The following is a 20,223-nucleotide window of genomic DNA, read 5'->3' as shown; positions in this document are numbered from 1 at the left end:
AGGTAACACCAGGCCTCACTGCCAAACCAGACGCTACCTCCTCCCTGCCCTGCAGCAGCATTTTATACCTTTTCCATTTGAATCAACATTTTATGTAACTACATCTCTGACCTGAGGATCTGGTTATTAAACTAATATTCCAAAAGCAGTATCCACATATCTCAAGTGACTGTCAACCTCCCCTACTTCCAGCAGCACAAATCAAGAAAGATAAAAAGTTCAAGTTCCAGATGATAACTACCATTTCCTTAAGAAATTAATTATCCTGGGTCCAACTTCTTGACTTTGGCTCAGGTCATAATCTCAGGGTCATGAGACTGAGCCCCTTGTTGGACTCCATGTGGGGCGTGGAGCCTGCTTAAGATTCTCTCTCTCAATATCAGAAAGGGAGACAGAACATGAGAGACTCCTAACTCTGGGAAATGAACTGGGGGGGGGGTAGAAGGGGAGGTAGGTGGGGGGTGGGGGTGACTGGGTGACAGGCACTGAGGGGGGCACTTGATGGGATGAGCACTGGGTGTTATTCTATATGCTGGCAAATTGAACACCAATTAAAAATAAATTTATAAAAAAAAATAAGATTCTCTCCCTTGTCCTCTGCCCCTCCCCCCTCTAAAAAAAGAAATTAATTATCCAAAGTCTTCCTTGAAACATAATTGGCTAACTGGAAAGGAAAACTGTACATGGTATAAAATAATACAGATTTGCCTATCATTTTTTAAATATATTTGTTCCACAAAAGTAATAATTGATCATACTTGCATCAGTTACAAAGCTCTCTATTTATTTATTTATATTTCCTCCCACTGGGGAACTGAGGGGGGAAAATTAAGAGAAGGAGACAAACCAAGAGAGACTCTTGACTCCGAGAAACAAACAAGGGGTAGTGGAAGGGGCGGTGGGCAGGGGGATGGGGTGACTGGGTGATGGGCACTGAGGGGGGGCACTGGACACGATGAGCACTGGGTGTTATGCTATATGTTGGCAAATTGGATTTAAATTTAAAAAAATAAATATATTTCTTCCTACTGTTCCCACGTTGACAGACAGAAAAATATGCAGCTTGTCCCAATAATCCAACTCATCTCCAAACACAGATACGCCATAAAAAGGTGGGGGGAAGCACTCAGGAGTGAGGCTGAATCTAGTAAAATGACTTCCGCCCACTGCATCCAGTTTCCTTCTCAGCAGCTGGGACAGGGAATCAGCACCGCATTTTCTTGGTTTAGTTAACAACACACCTCTACCTGAAGAGATGCAAACGTCAGGGCTTTACGCAAATTCCTAAAAAGCTGCCTATGAATGTATTCTTTACTCCTTACATGTATTTAAGGAATACATAGTTAGACTAACAATGTGAAATCCTTTATAAAGAATTTTTACAACATAAACATTCTCCCAATATCATTTATCTTTATATGTTTTTCATTTTTGTGTATGACACAATACTTCCATGTAGAGGGACAGGACTAGTCCCAAATCTCCAGGGAGCAAACCGATATTCTTACCTGATAATCTACTTCTGTCTCTACTGAGGACAAATGTCAACAAGGTTCATGTCTCTTTTGACAGGTCACTGCCTTGCATTTTAACGAGTAGCTTCTCGGAGGTTAGATATGGGGACAGGGAAGGGCTACTCATTGAGTCAATGAGTTCTAATTTTATGAAGGCATCCAAGACGATGCCCCTAATTTTAAAACTCCTCCTGAATACCTGTTCCTCACAGGATAGGAACTCAGCATTCTCCTTGCTTTACAATGCCTCCAACACCCAGGCAAGGCTCTGCACACAGTCGGCACTCTACAAACACCATGTGAAAAACAGACTCACTCGACTAATCGGTATTACTCATGTGCCTAATGAGCTAACACAAAACTCTTCCTGAGAGCATACACAAATAGCTCTGGACTCTGATAAACAAATAGAAAAAAGAAGAGTCTGGAGAAGAGAAGCCAGCTCTCTGCCACAAAACATTAAAGTCTAAACCCCACGGGTGGCCTTTGGGGTATACTCACATATATTTCATTATGGTCAAAGCGCTTCTTGAGGTTGTTGATGAAGGTGTCCTCATTGAGAGGCTCTAGGAGAACCATATCTCCAACCCCAATCATATTGTCCAGAAGTGACGTTTTCACCTCCATTTTGGCCATTGTCTCTTCCTATAGGAAAGAGGGGGAAAAGGGAACATTTAAATGGGCAAAATTATTTCAGATGAGCTTCTAGTACCACTGGAGAAGTGCAATGGCAGGCGTTTCCAATGGCACTCCTCTGCCTCTCAAAAGCAGTACCCCCCCCTTCCCACAACCTCCATCAGAAGCCCCTGACACAGCCGCAGCCACTGCCAAGCCGCTAGAAGCCCCAGATGCTCAAACCTCCCTCCCAGTCCATCATTCCAGGCTAAGTCCACCTACAGAAGGAGCCACTGGGAAACCACAGTCTCTGTTTTCTTTTCTTTTCTTTTTTTTTAAAGTGAAGTAGAGCTGACATACAGTATTATATTAGTTGCAGGTGTACAACACAGTGATTCAATATGTATATACGTCATGAAATGCCCACCACAAGGTTCCTACAGTATTATTATAAAGTCATGGTATTACAGACTATATTCCCTACGTTGTATTTTTCATCCTCATGACTTTTTTATTTTGTAAGTGGAAGTTTATGCCTTTTTAGACCAACCTCTCTCCCCAGACAGAGGTTGCAAAACTCTAGCAAGAGAACCCAACCATATCTTTCCACCAGCCCTTGCATATCAAGGTCAGACTTGAACCTGTATAGACTTGCTTCCGATAAGATGGCATCTCAGTACTCCATGATGAAATTCAGAATGTATTTCCCCAGGAAATAATGGTCTTAAGATGATATTAGTACTTGAGTACTTGCTACACATCAAACACCATTATCAAGAATTTTACATGCATTCATTCATTTAATCTTCACAAAAACTCTATGAGGTAGTTACTGGTATCGTTATCCCCATTTTACGATAAGGAAGCTCAGAGCCATAAGCAATTTTGCTCATGATTACTTAAAAGTGCATTATATTTTGTGTTAAAGAACTCAATCACCACTTCTAACACTGCACCTCTGGGGGGGAATTTCATTCCAGGCATCAACACTGACTCATAAAGGAACACAACCCAGTTGTAAATCAGAGGTTGCCCATATAACCTGCCAAGACTCACCTCAATGTTCTTCATTCTCATCCCAACAGACACACCACTACAACAGCAAAAACCAAATGAACATGCGATAAATAGACCAGAAATACTACAGTTTCCCTCCAGCTCTGTCTGAAAGCCTACCAGGCGGAAACACTACAAAGGCAGCATCCTACCCTCACCACTGATGTGAAAGGTGCAGCCCCAAAGTGGGAGGTTAACTCTCCATGCCCTCAAATGCAATCCTTGTCAAGACTACGAAAATTCCTTCGAATATACGAACATAGGAAATTAGGGTGTGCTTTATGTTACTTTTTCTAATATAACCAGGATATACATCCACATTCTTCTGAGACATTCCCTCTAAATGCTTCCAATCAGAAGTCAATTTTGTATACTTTCAGTACACTAATACTAAAGACTACTTCAGGATACCAGTAAATACTCATATATATTCATGTCCCTAATACTGAGGAAAAAGTACATTTAGTTCTTCTCATCAAGGAGCCATCCAGGCACATTACATCTTACACAAAGGTTGGTCTGCTTGCGTAGGATAACAATTTAAATAAACGTCTTCTATTCTAGTCTAGAACATCTAGTAGGTATCCTAGAGGCAAAGGAAATTATATTTACTTGGGCAATTTTCAAGAGAACGGGGAAGGGGTGAGAATTATATAATTCTTTATTATAAATAACTATGATTCATATGAATCCACAAACACATCCTTTATTTCTGACCCTATTAGAAAAAAAATTTTTAAGTGTGCACTGAAAAGCCAAAATAGAAAGATGAGAAGAAGCAGAAAGGAAAGGCCTCACATAAACAAAGACAACCCACTAAGGGAGCATTTTAACATTCAAAAGAAGAAAACAGAGTTACCGTTTCTATTAATATGTACTTTTTTATTTCATGCACACTACACCTAGAATAAATAATCCTGGGTATTACTAAAACCCAACAATAGAATGGTTTCACGCATTTTGAACGAGGCCAGACTCTGTTTTAAAACAAATAGGTGGGAGAGGGGGCACCTGCCACTCTCCGGGAGATGCAGCAGGAGCCGGGGAGAGCCTCTGGCCTCGTGCCAAGTCCATAGAAAGACGTGCACAGGAATAGGAATGTGAGTGCCCAACCTTTGTTGCAATAAATTAACATTTAAATCAAATCTCAAGTTCTCAGACTCATGAAATGCCAAAAGCACTCTAGCTGCGATGCATTACATATAATTTGGCAGATGAGGGAAGATGGTTTAGGGATTAAGGGGGAAGTCAACCTGAGAAGGGTTTCAAAAATAACCACCTCAAACCAGCAATTTAAATTAAGCAGAGGCTGAAAGGGAACTCTCTGCCCCGGGGGCTGTATATAAAGTCTATTTATGGAAAGACAAGGACTTTGCTGCAGGTAACAATAATTAAGCAATCTTTCTCTGTAATTAAACCTGCTTTACCACCATTTCAAATACAAGTTTCAGGCAGGTTTGTATGGGTTCTAATTTTTACACTTCTATCCCAACTTCACAGCCCAAAGCGGTGGAGAGGACAAAACAAATCTGAGCTACAGGGAATTGGTAAAAGTGAAAAATTCTGAAAACACAACTTTTGCAAATCAGAACACAACAATAAAGTATGTCAGCTACAAAGGCGATACCAACATTCGTTTAGTTACTCAAGCACAGTTTCGTTCCACTTCCGGATTCTTGCGTTTTTGTCCTTTTTTTAGCACCTAAGAACTTTGGGGTGGGAAACAGCGACACCCCCCTTCCCTCATTTGCCGGGTAAAAATGGACACGGAGAAGATGGGCATGGAGGCACCTTCCTCGCATCCTACAAATGGACTGATCGCCCTACTGTGACTACTGGATCCAGCCTTGGTTTGGTTCAGAATTTACACTAACTCAAGGTTGCCATAAACTAAAGAGGAAGTCACATGGGAGAGTTTGATGAGCACGGACGTAAAGCACCGAGGATACATCTTACTGGACACATATGTCTCTCCTCACCCTTCCCAAGACCCCACGGAAACCCATGTTCTTCTAAGGAAGTCAGCTGTATCCCAAGTGCCAGGAACGTAGTACATCATCTAGACTAAGCCAACTGACACATTTCCATCTTCCAGCCACTGTAACTGATTCAGGGCTGGTCATCTAACCTCAGGCTTTGGTTTGCTCTATCAGGACAAAGGTTCTATCCACCTCTAGGGGCACAATTTACAGATGTGACACGTGGAACTGCCATGGCCATGGTCTGCTTTCATGGAGGGGGGTAGTCTGAGGAGGATGGCAACACATGGCAAAAAAAACCAAAGAAACAAAACTGAGAATTAGTGCAGGAGCCCTAATGACATCACACGCCTCTAGATCAAATTGCAATTGAAACCTGATCCACAGCTCTTAAATCTACACAAACACACACACACACACACACACACACACACACACACGGAGGCCAATTAATTATCCATATTGTCTAAGCTGCTGGAGCTGGATTTTCTATTATTTGCAACAGAAAACATCTTACCTATTAGACGAAGCTGGTACGAGGAAGTGGGATGTCAGAAGTGACACACTAAGGAGCATGGATTGGCTGAGCTAAGGCCACAGGGTGGAGGGCATGAGGACCTACCATCTTGGACCAGCAAGATGATCAGCTCGGATATCAGAGATAAAAAAACAAGTGATTCCAACCATGGCTGCTCGTGCCTTATGACTTGGACCTTGTGCCTCCAACTTTACAGAATTCAAGAGAAATGCAGATGCTAGATTATATTTTGGCTACTTCCTAAGGATCTACAAGAAAAAGATAGGCCTGCTGTGAAACTGGCCTGTCTGAAAGCCAGAGCGGAGAATATATGGTGCTGCTAAACAGAGTCACTCTGGCTGGAGGCAGGAAATGTGACTCGTCCTGAGCACCAGGTAGGTCACCTCTATGACCTGAGGAAGGGACAGCACTCCCACCATGAAGATGCAGCACAAGAGAGGCATCACCCACACTATTGCTTCTTACACCTCCTAACTATTTCCAGGTGGATTCTATCAAACCAAGACCTAAGCTACTGTGCGGATCATCCAAGGCTAGATGCCACTGCCAGGAGAGAAGTCAAAACCTTGGGAGTTGGCAATATTTCTGATTTTGGCTACTAGTCCATGGAATCAAATAAATCCTAAAAACGCTTTTAAGGAACCTCTGCTGCCACAGAAGGCTGGCTGATAGGACTTTTCAAAGACTCAACCCTTAAGACAATGAACCCCAAGACCTCCAACTCCTAAGAGCCACAATAACACACCACTAACGCACTGCAGCCCCTGCCCAAGCAATGTTCCCCAATGCTCATCTCAAATGCGGCCATGGAAGACAGTGGACAAAGGAGATCTTCTCCAAAAATAGGGCCTCTGAAGAGCGTTCGGCTACGCTCTCAGCCATACAGAGAAGAGCCGTACATAACATGCTGGCTGGGGCGTCTTATTTTCATAAGCGTAAGGATGGTAAGAAAGGTGTAGGTGAATGTTGGGCAAAGGGGAGAGCTACTGCTGACATTCTCTTTTTCAAGGGACACTATCCAGTACCCAGTCCTACTACTATTTGTACTTAATCTCCCTTTTAGGGAGTCCCCAGTTACCTCCGGATGACAAGCCATCTAGGGAGAGGTAGCACCTAGTTCCCACTGCAGAATTCAGAGGAGACAGATCTGCTCTCTCCACCCCTGGGAACACAGCTCATGTACAGTCAATCACATCCGTCCTGGGACTGGGAGTCCTGGGTGATGGTGAAAGCTGGGGAACAGCTGGGGTAACACTCCTCACTCACGGCCCCAACAGCTGCAGCATGAAGACCAGGAGGTCCCTGTGCCGTGGCTTCTGCTCTGGATCCTCCTGCCCAGCCCTCCAGCCTTTCTTTGCTTCCTGCCTGTCTTCCAAGCCTGAGTCCTTCCCTAGCCTTCCAGCCTCTCTGCAATTCTGTAAGTCCCTATGTCATTCACGGTTGCACACAACCAAGATCCCTAGCTGACACGAACACCGCGCACAGTACCCAGCAGACGGTATCATGCCACAGTCACGGCTTCATTATTATGTACAACCTAACCTTTTTTCTTCCAGCATTGGTGAAAGCAACCTACAAAATATAATCACTGGGGAAGCCTTTGGAGGAACCACAGAGGAGCCTGGAGGCAGAGTCTCTCTATAGAAGGGTGCTGATCTACCAGCCCAGCCATCAGCCCACCTGCTGCTGCATGATGGTTCCACGGCTGCCCCAGCTTTTCTTTTTTTTTTTTTTAAACGGTTGGGTTTTTTTTTTTTAAGATTTATTTATTTATTTATTTATGATAGAGAGAGAGAGGCAGAGACACAGGCAGAGGGAGAAACAGGCTCCATGCAGGGAGCCCGATGTGGGACTCAATCCTGGGTCTCCAGCATCGCGCCCTGGGCCAAAGGCAGGTGCTAAACCACTGAACCATCCAGGGATCCCCTGCCCCAGCTTTTCACCTGTTTGTCCATCTAAGAAAAACAAAATATATGACTCCAACTCTTCTTCCCCAACGTACTCTCACCTCATAAACTTCCAAAGTGACTACCTGTATTTCAATGGATACCAATTCATTTAACGGCCTCTTTCTCAGTGTAAAATACGACTTAAAATATTGGGAACATCATTTCAAAAGTTCCACAGAATCCAAAAGAAAATGCAGCACAAACATCCTATAGCCAAATTAAAATGGTCACCTGCAGCCTCGTATTTACATATAAGTAGTCCATCCCCATCACCAACTTTCAATTACAAGCCACGTACAATGTTAATGTCGTCTGTGCTTGGGAGCCAAGACCAGCATTCTCCACGACAAGAGCCCCGCACACAGCCAGACCAGAGGGCACATCCTTATGAAAGGTACAGTTTCTCCATCCGATATCAAAAAGCAACAGTGAAAAGCTATTCCAAGTTGATAATTAACTGATTTACTAACAACTGAACAACAACTAAGAAAAGATGCAGCACAAGCTAACATAAAGCATCCAGGGGTCTCCCGCATTAGTCAAAGCTCTTGGGGTAACGCAGATGAGAACCAACGAATATTTTTAAGCTGAAACAATTTTACTGTAGAATTTGAAAGGACAGTCACAAATCAGAGCTGAGGTCGTGGTGACTCACAAGGATTAATATCAAGTCATTAGCATAATTTCAAAGTGGAGGGAACTTCGAAAGCAAAGCCATAAAAACCACTTGCTGGAAAACGTCATGAAAGCGGACCTCTACTGCTTTGTCAACTGTAAGCGAGGATGCTGAAGACCCATCTACCATAACGTCATTAGCAGTCTGCGTCAGAGGCAACATCTTCAGAGAATACCCTCCGCGTAATAGCAATTGTTCGGATCTGACTCCGGTGCCACCCTTGACCTCCCTGCAGGGTGGTCATGTACGCATGACAGGCCCTTGTCTGGAGAATCAGCTCTTTGGTGTCAGGAGTCACGGCTTATTTATCTTTATTTCCCCAAAGGCACAGTGCCTGGCCTCAGCTCATGGTAGGCATTCAGAGAGATACAAAGGGAAAACAAGTACGCAGATTTACGGCTGACAACAGAATCCTTCAATAATGCACGTTCTTCCAGCTGCCATGGTGGGTCTGACCAGAAGGCAAAAAAAAAAACAAAAAAAAAAACAAAACAAAACAAAACAAAAACAAAACGACTGCAGACACTTTGATCCATTCCTCTGAAAACATAATATTATCCACAAAGGACAGGAAGCAGAATTGAGCCACGGACTCCCAAAGAGATCACTAAAGCTTTTAAGAATAACATGAGAAACACATTTAAGTAACAAAACTGGGCCGATGTAGCAAGATTTCGTGAACAAAAACAAATCTCTGCAAATCCTGGTGGCAGAACAAAGGCGGAAGAGAGGCCAAGTCTATAGGACGCGGTTTAGTACCTAAAACAATGAGCGAAATGACTAAGAAAAACTGGAATTTCCTTCCTAGAACTTTTAAAATAGCACAGATCTCGTCCCTGACAGTGGCTAGATTAAATTTCCATGCCATTCAGCTCAACCACCATTTACAGTATTGAACCCTGCTGGTCTCTGGCATCGTGTTAAGTGCTTGCGACATGCTACGAATAATCATGGCACCTGCCCTTCCCCAAGCCACTCCCATCCAGGAGTTCACAGTCCAGTAAGAATCAAGAAAACAAGCCACTTTTGAAGTTTCGAAAAACCTTTTAATGGTTAAACGCAACACACGTACTCACCGTAGGAGTGAAACACAAGCCAAACTCAACACCTTCACATTCTGGTCGAAATCCTTTTCAATTCATTAAGGCTCCTTAGGAAACCTGAGGTTTTACAACCAATGGATTGGCCATAATTTCCAGTTTTATAAATTTTGATAAATTTATACATTTATGGCCCCAAGGTAGGAATCGGGAACATCTGCAAGAAGCTTAATGAAGGTACAGCGGTAACGTCCCTACTGCTCTGAAACTCAACCAAGTGGCCTGACCATCTGCCCCTTGATTCCTCACCGTCTCCCCCCTCAGATTAGCGACCCGTATGGTCAAGAGACTGCCCACCAACCACCTCTCCCACTCGGCTAAGCTTAACGTCCACACAAGTCCTAACCTTTACCTCCCGCCGTCCTGGACCAAAATACTCGCAAAACAAAGGCAAAGCCCTCCTACTTTCCCTATATCCCACAAAGTCACAGCAGACCCACTTTCTCACCTTTGGCCTCCCCCCGCCTCTTGCTTCCTGCCCTCAGAGCCCGCTCACGTCTCCGTCACATGGGCATCATCCCTCGTGGCCCCCCGTTCCCTCCTCCCCGCAGGGACAGCCCGAGCTCAACCCTCGTCCCCTCCTGCGGGGGCCTCGCCGTCCGGCCCCTGCCCCCACGCCCAGGCCACCCAGGGGCCCCGGCCTGGCCGGGTAAGCTCTGCCTCCAAGCCTCCCTGAGTCGGTGCAAGGTCCCCAGTAGACCCTCAGAATAAAACGCAGAAGCGCCTGATGACCCCGCGACTGCACTCGGGGGTATAAGCAGGGATCGGAAGAGAGGGGCGCACACCCGAGTTCCCAGAGCACCCACATGGCGGCGGGCCGCTGAGCAGCCAACAGACTGGGCACATGCGCACCGCCGGGGCACTCGGACAGGATGGGGACTCCCCCACGGACGACACTGGAGGACGCAGGCTAAGTGATCTCAGGCAGCTGCAGACGGGCCGACGCCCTGGGGCGCCCTCCCCACAGGTGCTGGCTAAGGACGCCGGGGGGCAGCCGGTGGGTGCTGTGGCTGGGCGGGTGGCCGCAGAGGGACACGGGACCGGCCAGCAGCACCGCGGAGCTGTGCACCAGAAAAGCCCACAATTGCTATGTTTGGTGTCACACACCTTGCACCACCTGCACAACAACCCCTACCGGGCTCAAGCCCCCAGACGGTGATCCCGGCCTTGCTCCCCCGGCTCACGTCCCTGGCCAGCCCTGGCCGCGGCCACGCACCAGGGTGCCCAGGCCCTGACAGCGCCCCAGCCAGGCCAGTGCCAGGAAGTGAGCTGGCCAGGCCGTCCGTCCCGGGCAGTGGAGCAGCGCGCAGGAGGAGCGGCGGGCGGGCCGGGAGGGGGCCCAGAGTGCGGCCCGACGGCGGCCCCAGGCCCAGGCTCGGGCGCAGCGCCCTGCCATCTAGGCTGGTCCAGCTCGAGTGGCCCTGGCTCCCGGGCAGCAGCCCCGGCTCACAGCCGCCGCGGTGGGCCGGCCTCCCCGGAGGGGTCGAGGAGCTCCCCATGCAGCCCTGGCCGGCCGGCGGGGGGGACACTCGGGCCCGGGGCGGCCAGTGACCAGCAGGGGGGGGTGAAGGCCGTCGGAGACACTGGCTGCCCCTCCTGCCAGGACCGTTTCCACCCACTCAGTCCTTCCTGGTGGCGCAGCGGCACAGGGTCACCGGAGAGCCTCAGCTGACACACGGAGAACGGGGAGAGCCTTGGGACAGAAGCCAAAGGGCACGACGGTTCCTCAGTATTTACCAACCTAGAGGGCAAGTGGAGGACAATCTGCTCACGTGGCACAGTTTGCGAAGGAGAAGACAGTCCGGGCTGGGGGGGGGCGGGGCAGAGGGCCACGGGGGTGCTGTGTGGGGCTCCCCAGAGCCCAGGGAACGTGGGCCCAGCATACATCTGATTGCCCGGTTCTTGATTCTACTGTTAAAGCCACTACATCTTGAAGGTCCCCCCCACCCTTCTCTGTAGCTTCTTGTCATGAATATTTAAGGGATGGCTGGTAGGTTGGTTTCTGTTAGAATCTCAGATTAGGGAAGAAATAGGCTCAACTACGGGCAATTCCCATCCAGTAGGTTACTGCCTTGTGTTCAAACTCAGGGTAATACGAAGACCATTCAATGGTCGGACGATGATAAAGTCGGAGCGATCCGGACACGGCCTGAAAACAAATAGCTAAAAGCATGTGGAAGCCCGTGAACCAGGAAGCCAGACTTTAATCCTAAAGATCTCCGTGAATGGGAGGGGCGACTAGAATTCAACACTCTGGTCATTTTGAGAGTTAACATCCCGGAGCGTCTCTCCCCATCGGCAGAGACGGGCCAGGAACGACTCAGCATCAGAGTCAAGGTTTGTTTCTGTCGGGGTGGAAAAAGGCCGGCCTCCCAGTGGACAGGCCAACCAGGACTCAGCTACCCTTGATCCCCGAAACAGGTCAGTTATTTAAGGATTTGAAAAGTAGCATGGAATATTACGATTCATAAAGTGACAGGTTTAAAAAAAAAACAAAAGAGTTTAGGGCAGCCCGGGGGGCTCAGCGGTTGAGCGCCGCCTTCATCCCAGGGCGTGACCCCGGGGCCCCGGGATCGAGTTCCGCATCGGGCTCCCTGCAGGGAGCCTGCTTCTCCCTCTGCCTGCATCTCTGCGTCTCTCTCTGTCTCTCATGAATAAGTAAATAAAGTCTTCAAAAAAAAAAAGTTTTGTTCGACTGTGAAAATGGGGATATATCATCTAGATTAAGGAGGAGGGCTTTTGATCACACGTGACAGAGACTGCTGCGGCAACACTGAAGGTTTGCGACTACAAGCAAGGAGGTCTCCGCATGTCCCGCACAACAGGCCGGGACCCCAGGCGGACTCTGGCCGCGAGGGAGGGGACCGGCCCGCAGGTGCGGTGCTGCGGGCAGGGGAGCCTTCCTGGCTGGCTTGAGCGACCTCACACCTACGGGGCACACGCGCCCATCACCTCACGCCCAAGCACGGTTGTTTGAAAGACGAGCCTCGTGTCCACACGGGGAGGGGGGAAGGGCCGTTCTCCGGGTCCGGTAGCAAGAAGGCTTTACCATGCCCGAGAACTCCCTTTCGATCCGCCCGATATGGGATTGCACAGGCTTCGGACCGCAGCCCTAGGCTCAGGTCCAAGGGAATTCATCTCTGGAATTTGAATTTCTGACCTGAGAACTCGGGGATGAGGACATCCACCCCCCCAGGGTTCCCAGGCAGCTACGAAAGCAAAGCCCCGAGAGGGCAGATCTCGTGGGATGCTCGCCACCCGGCGCCCATTTCTTCTGACCCCGAAGCGCTCACCTGCTCTTCCCATGCGGGCTTCCGGCAGGTGCACCCCAAGTTAATGACCTAGAGAGCTGCCTCACTTGCAAGAGTCACCCCGTGGGGTTCAGTCCCGAGGAGGAAATGCAGCCAACACCGCTGTCCCCAACGTCATTTCCCGGAGGAAGCCCTGCAGAGTCCCAAAGGGCAAGGCGCAGCAGAGAACGCCACCTACCACCAAAACTGGGTCCGAAAACCACCTCCAGCCCCCCCTTCTCCACCTGCCACCCACCACCAGCGTGGCACCCCCACCGGCCACAATCCTGGAAGGTCTAGAATGGAAAGCAAGCAGTCTGGCTTCGGGGGAACCTACGGTCGCGCTATCTCACTCGCACTGGGTCTTAGGAGAATTAATGAGCTAACGTCTGGAAAGGCCTGTGAGCTCCTACGGGACAGGGTAGCCAAGAACCATAAACCGCTGCTATGGGCAGGACCCCATCTCAGTGCACGTGGGCTGTGCTAATTATAACCCACAGACGGCTCCGTGTGCTCCCTCAAGGTAGATAAAAACATTCCAAGAAGCCGAATGTGTTTAGATTGGCAAACCTGAGACCCCGGCACCCCCAGGTGAACGTAAAACTGCTCACATTTAACCGGCACACCCGGCCAGGGCCCTGATTTGTTCCTGCGCAGACATCAGCGTGGCCGGTGAGTAAATGGAACACAGCCACGGGGGGAAAACCGACTTTCCTTCCAAGCGAATCGGCTTGTTAATCAGAGGGTCCAGATCCCATCCCTCACCCCCCCCCCACCGTGCTAACATCCTCACCAGAGCATCCTGTCCCTTGCGTGCCTCCTTCACCTGCTTACACGGCTTGTAGGTTCATTCTTTCCGTTCCCTGGATACCAGACCACACCATCCCATCACTCGAGGGACCCCCTTACGGTTAAGAGCACGTGCATTACACCCGGTGGGCGCTCACAGAAGGCCTCCTGTACTCGTCAGTTTTGAGAGTCCCTACGGGTCAGTTTTTGAAGACATCTGGCTGAACAGAGATGCTCAGATGCTGGAAGATGCTCACAATAAAACAGCCCAGGGTACCGCAGAGCAGACTACTTTATTTTAAAAGGGCACCTTCCCATTATTCAGGCTCTTTGAAGGGACAGCGGAAAGAAACGAATTTGGTGCACTTGGGGTAAGGAAGCAATTATCTGTCGGGGAAACACGGGCTGTTGCACTCTGCAAATCACAGAGGCTGGAATGACTACCAGAGAGGCTCCAGAAAAGTCACCCAGAAGGTCCAAGTTGCAGACTCAGCTCTGCAGCCAGCTCAGAGTGAGATCTTGGGCATGCCGCCAACACAGAGACTCAATTTCCCACCTCCCCCCGCCCCCTTAGGTCCCTTAGATCGTCTACTAAGATCCTGTCCCAGCCTGTCATTACTGAGTCAACAAGTAATGCTCAAATCTGGAAAGACTGAGTTCCTTAATTTTTCAGTGAACATTCATCCTGTTTCTGGTCATAAAGAATGTCAAAGACCAAGAACGCCAGCCCACAAGAATCCTTCTCAGTGATATTTACTCAACATTAAGGAGAATAGCTCTTCATTCTGACCTCATTGGCAAAAAAAGAATATATATATTAAGGGTCTAACCGTACACAGCACAGAAAGGGATGCGAGGGGTCAACTGGATCTTCCTCACGACAGGCATCAAGGCGTGTGTGAACGTGTTCTGTTCACAACTATATGGCCAGCTGCAAAATGGCACTATTTTAATGAGTTAATCTAGTTAGGCTCTAAAGATTGCAAAATCAAGAAATCTATACAGTAAAAGAAGAGAAAAAAATAGGCATTACTCAACAGTGCACCCTCAGTAATGTCTCTGTACTTGCGGCTAAGAAAAAGCCTTTAGAATAATAAAGATTCAGAGACTTCCACAAGCAGTTATCCACTAAAACAAAGTCTAATAAATAAACTTATGTAATCAAAGGGAGAGATGTTTATACATTTACATTAGGATTTCATGGGTGTTTACTAGTTGAGGATTGATCAAACAAAAATAGCTAAGATGTTTCCAAATAAGACACTGATGATGTAAATTGAGAAAGCGGAACTAGTTTGTCATTTAAAAAGAATTTTTAAAGAAAATAGCTAAATTGCAGTGGGTTACTTTACCTATGTTGATTAAAATCAACAATCAGAATTTGGAAGCATCTTCTGAGCCAACGTTTTTCTCATTTTTCTCATGGTGGAGACATTTCTGAATTCAAAGTCAAACGCACCAGAATATATACCTTAGATATCTCTCAGGACGTTCTAAAGTATTTATGCAGAACTAAAACATAGACGATACAACAAACCAATATAGAAGGCATGCCAAAACTCGTAGCTGTTTAACTCATAAATTAAAATGTCTACTAAAATTTGTTTACTAAATTTATATTCATACATGTTAACTAAATTTGAATAATAGTTCTCATTGCCAAAATTTCTGTAAGATAAAGCGATAATTCATATATTTATATAAGGACACAAACATACAAACCCCCCCCCACACACACACATATACTTTTTTTCCCCCTTCAATAAAAGCACACACTTCACCTGTAAAGCTACACAAAAATCCATTTTTAAACCCAATCACTTTGGCCATGTATAAAATAAGTTTTCAATGAATTTTCCCAAGGGAAATCTGGGTAGGAAATAAGACATTCCATAGTGAACTACGTTATATATGCCTGATGAAGAAAAATTCATTTCCCTCTAGGAGTAACTTATCAAAATAAAAGGTTTTCAAAATACCACATTATTATATATATTGGAAGTCAGCAGATTAAAGGGCCTAAAAACTTGAAATTCATAATCCACCCTTAGTCATGTCTCTCAACAGGTAGGCAGGCAGACAGATAAAGAAGACTATAGAGTCATTTTTAAACGACCTAATTGTAAGGTCCCCTAGTTTAGGAATGAAATAAAACTGCTTACCAACTTTTCTCCTCCATTGTTTTTTCCACTGATTTCACTGGTACTTTAGCATTTGGTCCATATGAAAGGGAGAGACAAACATTCGTTGTGACAAGGAGAACACACTAAGTACAACAAATATTTTGCACAGAGATAAGAAGGGGAAAGTAGGTCAACATCCCATGGCCAGGGACGGCGCCCCAAGCCCATCCGGATCTGTGCCCTACAGCCCGACCTCGGCTCCGACCTGTGCATCTGCAGGCCGCAGACGCTTGGCAGGGGAGGGGGGCGCCCCTGGGAGTCCCACTGGGGGGACCAAGCCACAGGAGTAGGGTGACTAATACAACAGGTGTCTACACAGGGCACCTGGTTCACCCCGGGACCAGGAATCTGCAGATTCGGGGCTGATCAGAGGTGGAGCTGTTACGGTCCAGGGGGCCCCGGGGTGGGGGGCCATGGGGACAGCGGACCCTGACTTTCTGAGGATGGCGGGATGCGGGCAGCAGAAAACAGCTTCAAAGACCGAAGAACAAAACCCTGGGAAGACGGTGGGTGGGCAGATGGCAGCAGAGGGCAGCGGGTGTGGCCCAGGGGGCCCTGGAGCTGGGGGAGGTGAGCTGAGACAAGGCGGAGAATCCAAGCCAAGGGGCCCCCGCGAGTCGGGAATGTGGTGGGAAGGGGTGGGAGCAGAGGGGGAAGGGTGTCTACTCCATCTCTGCCGCAATCAGTGCATCCAGAGGGCAGCGGGTGGGGCTGGGTCACTGATGACAGTATGACAGAAAATAAAATCGGAGACGGCCCTGATCGACGATGGGGAGTCATCAAAAATGCCTTGGGCAGCGACGGGTAACAGAAAACGCAAAGGAGGTTTACGTAGCGGGTAGTCTAAATCAGCTGGGAGAGACCAAGAAGCAGGAAGCAAAATCACTCTGTGCAGTTGTTCAGTTTGTGCACTGCATAAAAGTGGGCCAGGCAAGAGGGAAGGTGGGCACTGACACCAAGTCGGGCTCTGTGGGTTAGTGTTTGCCCTGCAGGGGACCTTGTGCTAATTGTGCAAAGGTACCACAGGAGCTAGCAGTCAGGAAACCAGCTGGGGCACAAATCCAGAAGCTCAGGAATAAAAACGAGGGTAGAACTAATGGAAATGAAACAGGTGGATAAGCACAACAGAACTACAAGAGGGCTCTATCATAGGAGGTCGAACACTAATTGATGGAGGGTTTAAGTAGGCTCTCTTATCCAAATGCAAAAAGACTGACTGGTGTAAAGGGGAAAAAAGTCAAAGCTGGAAGTCATTTAAAAAAAAATACCAAAACATATTATTCTTAAGTTAAACCCTACAATCATACATGGACTTGCCCATGGTTTGCTGCAGTGCTGAGGCCTTTCCTTTGAGTCCACGTCCACTGGCTGGAGTACCGAAGGGTATTTTCTCTTATAAACCATCTCCAGGCATCACCTTTTAGAAGCTCTAGTTTCTTTAATGAAATGGTGAGGCCGTGAAGATGCCAAAGAAACCGCGTGGAGGGGAGCACACTACTCTGAGGGGTGCTCCAGCGCCTCGGTGGGAAGGCTGTGCACCCCCAATGCAGGCACAGTCACACAGACACCCCCCCCGGGGTCAGCAGGGCTGGAGAGCAGGGTCTGCTGCCTCACACCATGTCCTGGGTGAGGCCAAGGGGGACGCCGAGCAGAGCCGTGACCCCACGCATCCCGGACACCCGTGTGAGCGGAGATCATTAGCACTTTGAGCCACTGCGGTTCCCGGGTGTAACCTGACCACACCTGACCGGCCTATCCCGAACGGCTCATAATAACAGTGGGAGCAACCTTCTCCTGGGACTCCCCAACTCCATTACAATGAGTTACCCCAACCAGTCTAAAATCAGCGGCCACTCATTTTTAGAGACTTATTTTTTTTTATCAGGTGGTGTCCAAAACATTCAAATGAGTTCAAATAAATTGTCACAAAATCATTATATTAAACAGTAATAAGTACAACTGACATAAACAGGTTTGGGAAAGAAAATGCAGCTGAGTCTGGATAAGCACACATCCCCACTGGGAGGAACAGAAACGCAAAAGCACACTACAGGGTAGCCCTCGTCTCCGGGCAGTTAGTGTGTGATGGGCATCCGTTGATTGTATTTTACAGAGTAAAAGAACAACAGCTGGGGCAGTGCGGGGGGCTCAGCGGTTTAGCGCCGCCTTCGGCCCAGGGCGTGACCCCGGGGTCCTGGGTTCGAGTCCTGCGTCGGGCTCCCTGCTTGGGGCCTGCCTCTCCCTCTGCCTGTGTCTCTGCCTCTTTCTCTCTCTCTTCTCTGTGTCTTTCATGAATAAATAAATAAAATATTAAAAAAAAAAAGAACACCAACTAATCCAGGAAGTCTGGAGGTCGCAAAGACCTTACCCTGTTTTCTAAAGCTGTGGGCCTAGAAAATCGTAAGAATGAATAGCACTATCATATTACCAGGTTAAAAATCCAGCCGTTTTTTCAAGACTATGTCCAACTGCCATATTTTTTCTGTCTCAAACGTACAGTCAGAAGTGCTCAAGTCATTCAAGAAAGCACAAAAATAACACTTCAAACCCACAACCAGACATAGAGTCAAGAGTACAAGGTCACATGTCATCCCATAACCCGGCTCTTAAAGATAGAATAAACACATAAGTTACTATTAAAAACTAAATTTGAGTTTCATACTTTAAAATTACATACTTCTTGAAAATTGTCAACAGAGATAAATGTTTCTCTGAAGACTGAGCAGCAAAATCTGGGCGCTTCCATTTTAGGTGGCCAAATAGTAAATCTATCCATAATTTACACACTTTTAGAAATCTGATACTCGGCCTCTTCAATTTATGTAGAAATCATGTTGATATATTTCAATAGACTATTGAGAAAAACACTACATAAACATACACACACCACAAACCCCAAAACAAGTAACGTCCTCCCCAAAGCAGCCTTAGCAAGTGAACCATATGTATGTGAAGGCTCCCTCCTCAGCATATAGGATAATCTTAACCTTTTACAGCTTTAATAACAAAACAAAAAACCTACATCTGGAGGGGAAAAAAAAGGCAGCAATTCCATATCTGCCAAAATAACTCCACCCTAGACTCTACTGAGACAGCAACCCCCTCAGTCTTATTTTAACCAAGGTAGGCTCTGGAAAAGAAAGGAACCCAAAACCAAACTCTAGGGAAAGAACGTTAATTTGGGAAATATGAGGTGAATTCAAAATACAAAGTTTTCCTGAGCCCTGACCTAAAGCAATGTTCCCGCTTATTTATTTATTTATTTATTTTTAAACTGTGAGATCATCCACCAGAAGGACAGGATCACAAAAACGGTTTAGTCTTCTCATCAAATAAAACATCAATCAACCAATCAATCATCACCATCAAAATAAAGCAAGAGTTAAGCTGACACCTGGAAGGATGAATACTGTGTTACGGAATGAGAAGTTGTAGCTGACTCACTTCTCAGGGAGAGGGGAGGGCCCTGTAGGACCCGGACAGCGAGGGGCCAGGGGGAGCTGAGGCCTGAGGCCAGAGGAACATGGGTCTCCAAGGCCAAGAGGCAAATCGACAAGGGGGAGCCAACGATCAACCACGTGGAGGATGGTGGGCACGGAGCAAGGAGGGAGACTGTGGGTTGTCGGGCCTAGAATCCATGCATTAGGGGCCGAATTGTGTCCCCCTCCTAAATCCCCATGTGGAAGCCCTAACCCCAGGACCTCAGAATGTACTTGCATTTGCAGATAAGGCCTTTAAAGAGGTGATTAAGTTAGAATTAGGCCTTTAGTGTGGGCCCTTACCCAATGTGACTGGTGTCCCACTAAGAAGAGAAGACGGGACACGGTCATTCCATGCTCCAAGCAGTCTCAACATCTTCAACCAGATGCTGGGGATCCCTTCACTGGACCTCAGGCCCCGGCCTGTCCCTGAGCCCCACGCCCTGTACGTCAGCCGTCTGCTGCTGAGCCCCACTCACTGCCCCAAGACCCCATATCCCCAAAAGAACCCATCCTCAGGCCTATGTGTGCTTGCCATTCCTGACCTCTCACTGGCCAGACACTGGGGAGCCGTCCCACGATCCGGCTACCAAAACGTTCACGACAATGTTTGATCCAATCAGCTTCTTCTCAATGTCTACCGTCAGAAAATAACCCAAAAATATGTTAAAGGTTATATGTACAAAAACCTTCATCATAGTATCAGTTACAACAGCAAAATGGTGGAAGCAACCCAGATGCCCAACAGTCAGCAATGTCCGGGGCCTCTGCTACCGGTCCTGAGCGCGATAATATGCGACTATAAAACGTATCTCAGAGACATGGCGGCGACACGGATCTTAAAACATACACATGAAAAGCTTGGAAAGGAATATTCAGAAATGACCACAGTTGGTATTTCCTTCCATTTTCCAAACCTTCCGGAATGTTCTTAAGATGACTCTCTAGTACAGAATGTTCAATTGAGAGTTGTAGCCATCTCGGACTTTCTGAATGGCTTGGGAAGGATGAATGGGAAGTTTACTACAGAAATGCCCTCAGCTGTCACTCCACCT

The 20,223-nt window shown here is 47.4% G+C and overlaps 1 protein-coding gene across 7 annotated transcripts in view; it reads right to left on the bottom strand.

Annotated features, from left to right (window-relative positions):
• MYO1B (myosin IB) overlaps nucleotides 1-20,223 on the bottom strand; it is a 172,870-nt gene that overhangs the window by 139,651 nt on the left and 12,996 nt on the right. For 5 of the 7 annotated variants that reach the window (XM_055344996.1, XM_055344997.1, XM_055345000.1 and 2 more), the window contains one exon: nucleotides 2,016-2,159. In XM_055344996.1, coding sequence (XP_055200971.1) covers nucleotides 2,016-2,150 — 135 coding nt within the window. In that variant the 5' untranslated portion in view covers nucleotides 2,151-2,159. Of the gene's footprint in view, nucleotides 1-2,015; nucleotides 2,160-15,668; nucleotides 15,685-20,223 lie in introns of those variants that run through there. The other 2 variants (XM_055344998.1, XM_055345002.1) reach the window with 2 other exon arrangements.

This window comes from Nyctereutes procyonoides, unplaced genomic scaffold (genome assembly GCF_905146905.1).
Source record: "Nyctereutes procyonoides isolate TBG_1078 unplaced genomic scaffold, NYPRO_anot_genome, whole genome shotgun sequence".
NCBI lineage: Eukaryota > Metazoa > Chordata > Mammalia > Carnivora > Canidae > Nyctereutes > Nyctereutes procyonoides.
Note: the sequence above shows the minus strand (reverse complement) of the source record. Positions and strands in the feature narration are given on the sequence as shown.